This window comes from Littorina saxatilis, linkage group LG12 (assembly GCF_037325665.1).
Source record: "Littorina saxatilis isolate snail1 linkage group LG12, US_GU_Lsax_2.0, whole genome shotgun sequence".
NCBI lineage: Eukaryota > Metazoa > Mollusca > Gastropoda > Littorinimorpha > Littorinidae > Littorina > Littorina saxatilis.
The window spans coordinates 42,241,904-42,251,536 of NC_090256.1; the positions used below are offsets into that span (position 1 = coordinate 42,241,904).

Sequence of the window (9,633 nt, forward strand, 5' to 3'; positions counted from 1 at the left end):
ACACAAACAGACAGACACACACACACACACACACACACACGCACATACACACACACACACACACACACACATACACACACACACACGCACACAAAGAGACAAAGACACATGCAGAGACACAGATAATCTGTGCTTGTGTATTTTTCTGTGTGTCTATGTGTGCTGGTGCTCTTTACTTGTTAGCCACTGTGGACAGTTAACCGATACGTTTAACCCCCGCACACGCTGGGGGAGGAAATAGGTTTGCGGGAGCTTTGGGGAGCCCCAAAGAAATGTAAGTATTTGAAAGACCGCTAAGGGAGTACCCACTGTGCGTCCACACAGAGTTTAAGGTAAAGGGCAACTCATTAGACAGTAAGTGTGTGTGTGTGTGTGTGTGTGTGTGTGTGTGTGTGTGTGTGTTTGTTTGTTTGAGTGTGTGTTCGTGTGTTCGTGTGTGTGTGTGTGTGTGTTTGTTTGTTTGCGTGTGTGTGTGTGTGTGGGGGGGGGGGGGGAGAGGTCGTTTATACCGCATCATACAAGAATCTGTCAAAAGTCATGATAACAGAATGATCCAGATGTGTCAAATGTTTTCGCCGTCGTCTCGAATTTCAACTGGGAACGGTACAGAAACTAGCGATCAACAAAGCAGATATATCGGGACTTACATAAATAAGAACTTAAAGAACGCGTGAAACATGCATTCCATGAGTATAGTTTTACAGAAAATCTTCAATGAGGAGTTATGCCGCCGCACAGAGGTATATTTAGACTTGATACTAAACAGAGTTAGGCAATACAAATTAATGTTAAGCCTAGCTGATATTAATGGGACAACGTCGACTTCGCGAAGCTTTGCGAAGTCAACTTGGGGTTGAATTAAGGACAGCCTTTACGCACAAGCTCCGAATGATAGTACATACTTTCTAATTTCGTCTTTTGTTGTATCAACCTTTCACCCGCATTCCTTATGCCACCATTCCTTATGCCATGCACCATTTCTCATGTTTCTGCGAAAAACGAAATGGCCGATTGCACCATTGAAAACATCTCAATTTCTTCGGCGTTGTGTTTGTATGGATTCTCCCTCGGTCAAAAGGCAAATAATGACTTGTTGCTCTGACGCGGATGTCTGTGATCCGGTGATAAATTCCGCCAGCGGTGACTCTTGTGCAGTCGGCAATAGCTCGCTGCATGCGGACAAGCAGCCGAGTGTCCCCATAAAGCGGCTTCTCCCCGGCCTCAGACAGCTTGCCCACTGACGTAGGAAGCGTGCTTGGAATTACAAATTTGCACGCGGTCAGATTGTGCGAGATCGAAAAAGAAAAGCTTGGCCTCTCGTCCTCCTCGGCTGCCTGGTTTTCTAGATAGCTGTTTCACAAGTGGTGCCCCCATCTCTCTTCTTTCTTCAGCTTCACAAAGTGTTCTTCGCCTCTTCCCCGTTTTCCGTCTCTTCTCTCCCCCCTCCCTCTCTCCCCCTCTCTCTCTCTCCCACCCCCTCCTGTCCTGCTCAGTTCCCCACTGTTTTAGATGTATCACAAGATTTCCCGTATCTCCCCTACCCTTCTCTCCATCAACTCCTGGATTTTTTTGTAGCTGTATCACAAGCCCTCCCCCTCCCCCTCCCTTACTCCACTCTCTCCTTTTCTTCAGCTGTGTCACAAGGTTTTCCCCCTCCTCTACCACCCCACCCTTCCGACTCTCTCCTGCTCCCGAATTCTCCACCTGTATTACAAAACCGGCACGGTGGCCTAGTGGTAAGGCGGCGTCCGCCCCGTGATCGGGAGGTCGTGGGTTCGAACCCCGGCCGGGTCATACCTAAGACTTTAAAATTGACAATCTAGTGGCTGCTCCGCCTGGCGTCTGGCATTATGGGGTTAGTGCTAGGACGGGTTGGTCCGGTGTCAGATTAATGTGACTGGGTGAGACATGAAGCCTGTGCTGTGATTTCTGTCTGGCGCACGTTATATGTCAAAGCAGCACCGGTACCGCCCTGATTATGGCCCTTCGTTAAGCTGGGCTGGGCGTTAAGCAAACAAACAAACAAACAAACAAACCTGTATTACAAGGATCCCCCCACGGAGCCAGTCCCTCTCTCCCTCAACTTCTCCATTATTTAGCTGTATCACAAGTCCCCCCCCCCCCCCCCCCCACCGTCTAACGCCTTCAGGTTTTCCAGCTGTATCATCAGGTTTTCTTCGGTATTGATTTTTCGCCAGAACACGCAGAACTGCTGGCTCATCAAAACGGAGTGAAGCGGGTGAGGAGACGGAACTTTCGCTGACGTGGGTCGTGTCTGTTATTTAACCCCCCCCCCCCCCCTACACCCGCCCCCCTCCCCACCACAAACACCGATCGTCGATGCGGCTTCGTGACGATTTAGCTGTGTTTTTGTCCCCACTTGATTTGCAAGTCACACAAGATTGACAAACGTACGATGCTGGCTCATTTCTGTCGAAGCAACTATTGATAGAGTCAGTGTTCTTGTCTCAGGCGTTGTTTTATTGTTCTGGTTTGATTTCTACCTACATTCTTCTATCTTTGATGATTTGTTTGTTTCTTTTAATGTTTTCGTTTCATTTTGCACAGGTGTCGTCTATTTCACAGTTCCCCGCTTGTGTGTGTGTGTGCGTGTGTGTGTGTGTGTGTGTGTGCGTGCGTGCGTGAGGGCAGTGTTCGGGTCAGGGTGACAATGCTCCGTGGCTGCTGCCTTGCATACTGTGGCTCGACCCGCTCAGCATTTTTGTTGTTGTTGGTTGTTCTCCGACATTCTTCTTCGCGTCTCCTTGAACGTAGGTCAGGGTTGGGGTTAAAGTCAAATGTTTCGGACCAGAGGAAACCCGCGCCATGGCAAACTAACGCAGAGCAAGACAAAGCAAAAGAGATAAAAGAGTGAGCCGCCAACAACAACCTTTTTGCCTGCAGCTTTGCTTCACTAGCTGTTGGTGTTTGCACATAATATCAAGAACAAACATCCGTCTGCACGGTAGCGGCGATGTGTATGAGGACATTGCGCCGTTTGGTATAGTAACTGCCAGACAGTTGTCCGTTCTTATCAGCTCATTGGCTAGAACAAAGAGAACGTTTGGACTTTAACTCTCGCGTTGCTGTGTGCACGTGCAAATTTAATTTTCTATTCCAGTGACGTCGTTTTGTGTCAGCAGACAGCGAGACGCCCACATTTTTATTCAGCAAAAAAAATGCCCTTCTCTTGTCAGAGCTGCCCTAACTCTTTTACGGACGGAAAAAACGTGACTCAGTCAAGGGACTGGTTTAAACTTCAAACAATGCCTCAACTGCTGTGGCCGTTTGAGCAAATTTGCCGATATAAATAAATCCTTCATCCCTGTATTCATTTTCTGTCTGTTTTTGGTCTTTTTTCTAGGTTTCAATGAAGATGTAACACGCGACATGAACGACGCCTGCGTAAAATGATCCATCGACCAATCAGATCGACAGTAGAGAACACCACGTGACAGGAAGTAGAGGTCACGTGACAGGAAGCAGAATGACGACACGGCCAGGCGGGCAGGACAGCACCCCGGGGCTACGGCTTGACCTTGTGGACAGTGACGACGAACCGCTGGACGAAGGGGCGGGAGGGGCCAGAAGACCCTCCACCGCATCCCTTTCAAGGTCGGTTGCTTGGTTGCTTATTGTATATTTTTATTTTTATTTTTGTATCGTCCCTACACGCTCTATGGCTATCCAGGACAGGGCTGATCCTAGTCTATGGGAGGGATGGGTTTTAAAACGAGGCATGAATGCAGGGGCTGGTCAGGTGGAGGGATGCTGTTCGAGATGAGTCCTTTTGACTGTAGACGGCATTAAAAGCCCAAGTTTGTCTCTCGTTCACCTTGCTGTGGTATAAAGTTATGATGATCTGTGGGAATGAATGAACCAATCATAGATATTGGCTGAGTGTGATTTATGACTTTTGTAACCTTTGAATTTAGATTTAAGTTGACGCTGTGTGCGTGTGCGTTATTGTATTAGTGTGAGTGTGTGAGTGTGTGTGTGTGTGTGTGTGTGTGTGTGTATTTGTGTGTGTGTGTGTGTGTGTGTGTGTGTGTGAGTGTGTGTGTGAGTGCGTGTATGTGTGTGTGTACGCTTCTCTCTCTCACTCCCTCTCCCTCTCTCTCTCACACACGCTCTCTCTCTCACACTCTCTCTCTCTCTCACACTCTCTCTCTCTTTCGCTCTCACTCTCTCTCTCTCGCTCTCTCTCTCTCTCTCTTTCTCTCTCTCTCTCTCGCTCTCTCTCTCTCTCTCTCTCTCTCTCTCTCTCTCTCTCTCTCTCTCTCTCTCTCTCTCTCTCTTCATGAATGTGTGTACACATGTGTCATGGAGTATAGTCCTTCATTGGCCGAGGGCTAGATGTAAAACAGCACGTTTGTATGCTTACTCCATTACCTTTGAAACACAAATCTCTGTCTCTCCCTCCCTCCTTCACTCTCTCTCTCTCTCCCTCCCTGTCTCCCTCTCTCTCCATGTCTCTTTCTCCCTCTCTCTTTCAAAATGTGGCACGCGCTTTATGCGTTTGTGAGAGTAGCAGGAAGAGAAACGCCATGTAGAGCTACTAAAGATGATACAGCATACTTTTTTTCTTCCACATCCAGATTCCGCTCCTGTCCCCAGCTGAGCTCAGCAGACACCCACGGTCAGGACTCTCCAGGGAGCGACGACATGGGCATGGGATCGGAACTCTGCGTCAACAACGCTCACTTCACGCAGGGTTCGCCACGCTCGCGAGAACGTCAGCGTCACCGAGACGACACGGAGCGCTCCCAGACCCCCACCCCTCCCTCCACCCCCGGGAGCCGCAGGAGTCACATGACGATGAAGGAGGCGCTAGCCAAGGGGGCGGGGGGAGAGAGTGGGGCGTATGCAACGTCCAAGGCCCTCAGTCGCGCCAGGCTAGAGCACGCGCTCCTCGGCCGGGCGGCTTCAACGGACGCAGACCCTGCCTTGCGCCTGATGGACGAAAACTTCCTGCGCTCTGAGGGCGACACGGGGAGCGAGCGAGGCAGCCGACACCTCTCCGAGTTCTTCGAGGAGCCGCCCGACATCAGCATCGACGAGAGGATGACGGCCACAGAGGACGGAGCGTCCACCCCGGGTGGGGCCCAGAGGCGTTACCAGGGCGACCAGGACAGCATGGACAAGTGTGCCCGCTGGCTGCAGGGGGTCAAGATGACCAGCCGGGACCGCCTCAAATCACGCAGCCACATACAGCTGCCGCCCATCGGACCCCACTAGACGAGGTTTGGTTCACTCTAAACACAAGTGTTAGTTCCACTTTTCAACACAGTTCTGTAACAAAAATCCCAAAACAAATAGACTGCCAACGTTTAAAGATTGAGAATAAAAAACCCAAGAATGGTTAGTTACTTTGTCATAAGTCAAAAGTTCTAATAACTTCTGTTACAAGTTTTGAACGTGTTGTGACATAGTACACAGTTCTACTAGCAAAAGAGGCATACATGATAAACATAAAGTGTTCACAAGTGTTCATTTGAACATTAGGGAACACTATGTGTGCTAGTTTTGCCAGTAGAGCTATGAACTACGTCACACAGTGTTCTTGTTCATATTCTTCTTCTTCGTTGATGGGCTGAAATTCCCACGTTCACTCATGTTTTTGCACGAGTGTTTTTTTTTCGTTTTTACCCCGCCATACGCCGCTTTTGGGGGGGGGGGGGGGGGGGGAGAATCACACAGTGTTCAAAACGTGTAACAAAATGTGTTCAAAAGTGGAACACTTCTGTTTAGAGTGTTCATAGTCACTGCATCCGTCACCCTGTCCTATTCGTCGTCACCGCCGGGCGGTGAGAAACAAGTGTTCACTTCTTCTTTTCTTCCTGTGTCTGTGTTACGGCGCGAAGTCTGTCTGGGGCAGGTTTCATGGGGCAGCAACACAGTCGGTCAACTGCAGTTGCACGAGCGAGGGAAATACAGTTATCCGACAAAAACGGATTTCATGAAAAAGATTGAAGTCGGCTGACTGTGCCTCTTCGCACGAGGAGTTGCCCCCATTACAGTGCTGCCCTCCCCCAGCACCGCGTTCGGACAGCCGCTGTCCGGTGACGAAGCGGTGGTCCGACTGTCACTGTGACCAACGCGAATCCATGAAACCGGCTCCTGGTCTACAACGCTAAGTCTACGGTGATACGAATTGTACGTTCGTTGTTTTTTCTTCTTCTGCTTTCAATTTCCAACGCCGTGGTGATACCAAGTCCAGTGTGAAATTATGTGTGTCAATTGATGTGTCCGTTATTGCTGATTCGGTAAATCCAAGGAGCCTACCTGTGTCTATTTTTGTCGGAATCGTGAAGAAAAGTGTGACACTTTGTCAAAGTCAACGTGTTTGTCAGTTATTGTCAATTTTGACAACCCAAGAAGCCCACCGTTTACCTTCTTTGTTATTTTAACCACGGGAATCTTTATCATATTGAGACGATGGACAAAAAGGGTTCTTGAGTCACGTGCTCAGGTAACAAGGATTGACAGTGATCTCTTCAAGATTCTAGTGTGATTATTGGTGGAATCAAGGAATCAAATGTACAGTACTGTGTGTTTCGCCCTGCCTGAGGAAGATAATGTGATAAGTGCAAAAATCAACACCCTGACTGCTCGCTGTGATGAGTTGGAATTTTTTGATGGATTAATTTCCGAAGAAGGCACGAATGCTTTTACGAAATTAATTCTTTTAAAAAAAACCTCCGTGTACACAGAGCACCCAGGCTGTATATTTTTGGTATGTGAGCAAGTGGAGTAATGATCTTGTCCCGTGTAAAAGCCTGACCAGATCTGAGACGGTGAGGCGAACTGTTTCCACGAGGCGTAGTGGGCCTTTAAGTTTTCACTACGAGGTTTCATCAAATGGCCGAGTGCGGAGTACGATGTATCATTCATTATGAGGTGCTGGGAATGGACACGCCACACGGGTATTTGATCGTGTTGCCCACAATCACATTGTGTTGAGCGTGATTCAGCACTTCACAGTGACGTATGTATTTCAGACGTTTGGCATTCGTTTGGACTTGGTTAATGTGTGTGATAAGAAAAGGGTCTTTCTTTTACTACATTTGAGGACAGTTGTTACAGCAGTAGATTTCAGGAAAGCGCTCAAATGTGTGGCAAATCTGTTCTTTAGAAATGTTACTGAGCGAGACACTAAGAGAGCAGCCGTATAATTACTTTTTCAGTAAGTGGCGAGTTACACGATACAACTTTGTCGTATGCAACTGACACCATGCAAGACGGGAGTACCGTGCGAGAAAGCCAGGAAAGCCAATTATCTGTTCTTTGTTAATGCTACTAAGCGATACTCGGCAGGGATTTTCGAGAGGATCCCTGGAATCATAACCTGGTTATTAAGCGGCGAGACCCATGATACAACTTTGTCGTTTGCAACTGACATCGTGCAAGTCTGAAGTAACGTGCGAGAAAACAAGGAAAGCAATTCAAATTATCTGTTCATTGTAAATGATACTAAGCGATACTCTGTATGGATTTTAGAGAGGATCCGTGGAATCATAACCTTGTTATTAATGGATTAGATACACGATATAACTGTGTCGCATGCAACTGACAGCATAATTATAGCCTAACATGCGCGAAATACAGCCGCATGCTCCTGCCAGCGCACACATGCCCCTAGTTACAGTTACATGCGACTATGTTTGGTTTGCGACTAAATACTTAGGCGGTCTGGTTCAGCGTCGGGCACAGCTGTCCCGATTCGATGTCATGTCACTAGTGCGACAGCCAGTAGCGCGACTCCACTAGCGCGACATTCCACTAGCGCGACATTCCATGGGCGTGGCTTCAACCAGCACGACATCCAATAGCGCGACATTCCACTAGCGCGACATTCCATGGGCGTGGCTTCAACCAGCACGACATCCAATAGCGCGACATTCCTCCAGCGCGATATTCCACTAGCGCGACATTCCATGGGCGTGACTTCCACTAGCACGAAATCCACCAGGCACAACATACAATACGTAGGCTACTTGAGCAACATTCCACTGGCACGTCAGCCTCTACTAGTCACAAGTGTGACATTTTACCACAGACTTTCACGAAACGTACGTGCATATGTGTTTGAATGTGTGTGTGTGTGTGTGTGTGTGTGTGTGTGTGTGTGTGTGTGTGTGTGTGTGTGTGTGTGTGTGTGTGTGCGTGCGAGCTTGCGTATGTGTGTAGGCGTGTCTATGTTTGTGTGCTAACTCAAACACTCACACATACACGCTTCGTGACACTATATATGCTCGCACTAGTGGATGTCGTGCTAGTTAGAGTCGTACAACAGGCTGTCGCTCAAGTGGATGTCGCGCTAGTTATAATAAATCCCCGGCCTATTCATATCCTGAATGTCGTCGCCTTTCGTTTAGCTACTGTCTGAAACAAGTAGCAACAACATTTCGTTTCAAGGTAGACTCCAAGCTCACTAAGTGTTGTATTCTGCGAAGTCACAACTTGCTTGAATAGCCTTCTTCACTGATTGAAGTTTTGCATTTTACCAGTTGCACGCGATAAAGTTTTATGCTGTACCTCACCCTCTTCTGCAGTACATGTAGCAGGGAAAGACAAATATGGGGAGAGGGGGGAGGGGGGGGGGAGATAAGAGAGTGAGACAGAAAGAGAGGTCACAATACAGTAGTTTTTACCCAGCATTACCGTGCATCGCTCCAACCAAACCTCCGTTGCCTTACGAGCGTGTACATGTAAATATGTGCATTTTGCCAACAGCTTCTTTGCTCGTTTGTGTTCTTAATGTCGTCGCCTATGTTTTGTACGGTACCATATTCGGCCGAGTGTTTGTCGATGACAGTTTAAAAACAAACAAGAAAAAAAATCACAAAAAGTGGCGTCTGGTTTTTTTCTGTGTGAATGACTTGCGTGAAGATCTCTATGTATGATTGTGTTTCAGTATGTCAACATCCAACGTACATGTTACAATGATTTGTAAAGAAAACAGCGACAAAGGCGCGTAACAACTATTCGTGTATTGGTGAAGCTTCTTACATATTTCACAAATGTTGTTTTTTTGTTTTCCTGTCTGCATTTGAACAGAGTTGGTTATTGTTTTTTTTATGATCTCTTCATCTGACCTAAACTTAACCACCCACATCACTCGTCTGTGCAATGAGGGCCGGATCTGCGCTGGGCAGCTTCCTACGCCGGAACCTCCGGAATTGCCCGTAAAGCCTGTCCTTAACTGGGCGAAGTCGACCACGCGAAGTATACTTCGCGAAGATGGCGGCACGGAGAATTAGCACTGAGTTTTAGGTAAAACGACTGCGAGAAGTCTTAGCAAAGTCAACTTCGGGGTCAATGAAGGACCACCTTAAGAATGTCGCCGCCTCGCGTACGTGGCTCTCGTCTAATCCAGCCTGGAGTACGGCGCAGTGGTTTATTTGGGATCCCTGGAACTTTCTTTCTTTATTTTGTGTTTAACGTCGTTGCACCACGAAGGTTATATCGCGACGGATCCCTGGAACGTATCCAACGCCTGGCAGCTCGCTTCATCACAAGGGACTACAGCTCCCGGCAGCCTGGAAACATTGGCAGGATGTTTGAATTCCTAAACCTCCCCCCCCCCCTACACTGGGATACCGGCAACTTGGGCTCAAGGCGGTCTTTTAT

At 48.1% G+C, this 9,633-nt stretch overlaps 1 protein-coding gene across 6 annotated transcripts in view; it reads left to right on the forward strand.

Moving 5' to 3' along the window:
• Positions 1–8,608, forward strand: part of LOC138981985 (uncharacterized) — an 83,871-nt gene extending 75,263 nt beyond the window's left edge. For all 6 annotated transcript variants that reach the window (XM_070355186.1, XM_070355183.1, XM_070355185.1 and 3 more), the window contains 2 exons: positions 3,365–3,615; positions 4,599–8,608. In XM_070355186.1, coding sequence (XP_070211287.1) covers positions 3,488–3,615; positions 4,599–5,238 — 768 coding nt within the window. In that variant the 5' untranslated portion in view covers positions 3,365–3,487 and the 3' untranslated portion in view covers positions 5,239–8,608. The remainder of the gene's footprint in view (positions 1–3,364; positions 3,616–4,598) is intronic.
• The last annotated feature ends 1,025 nt before the right edge of the window (positions 8,609–9,633 follow it).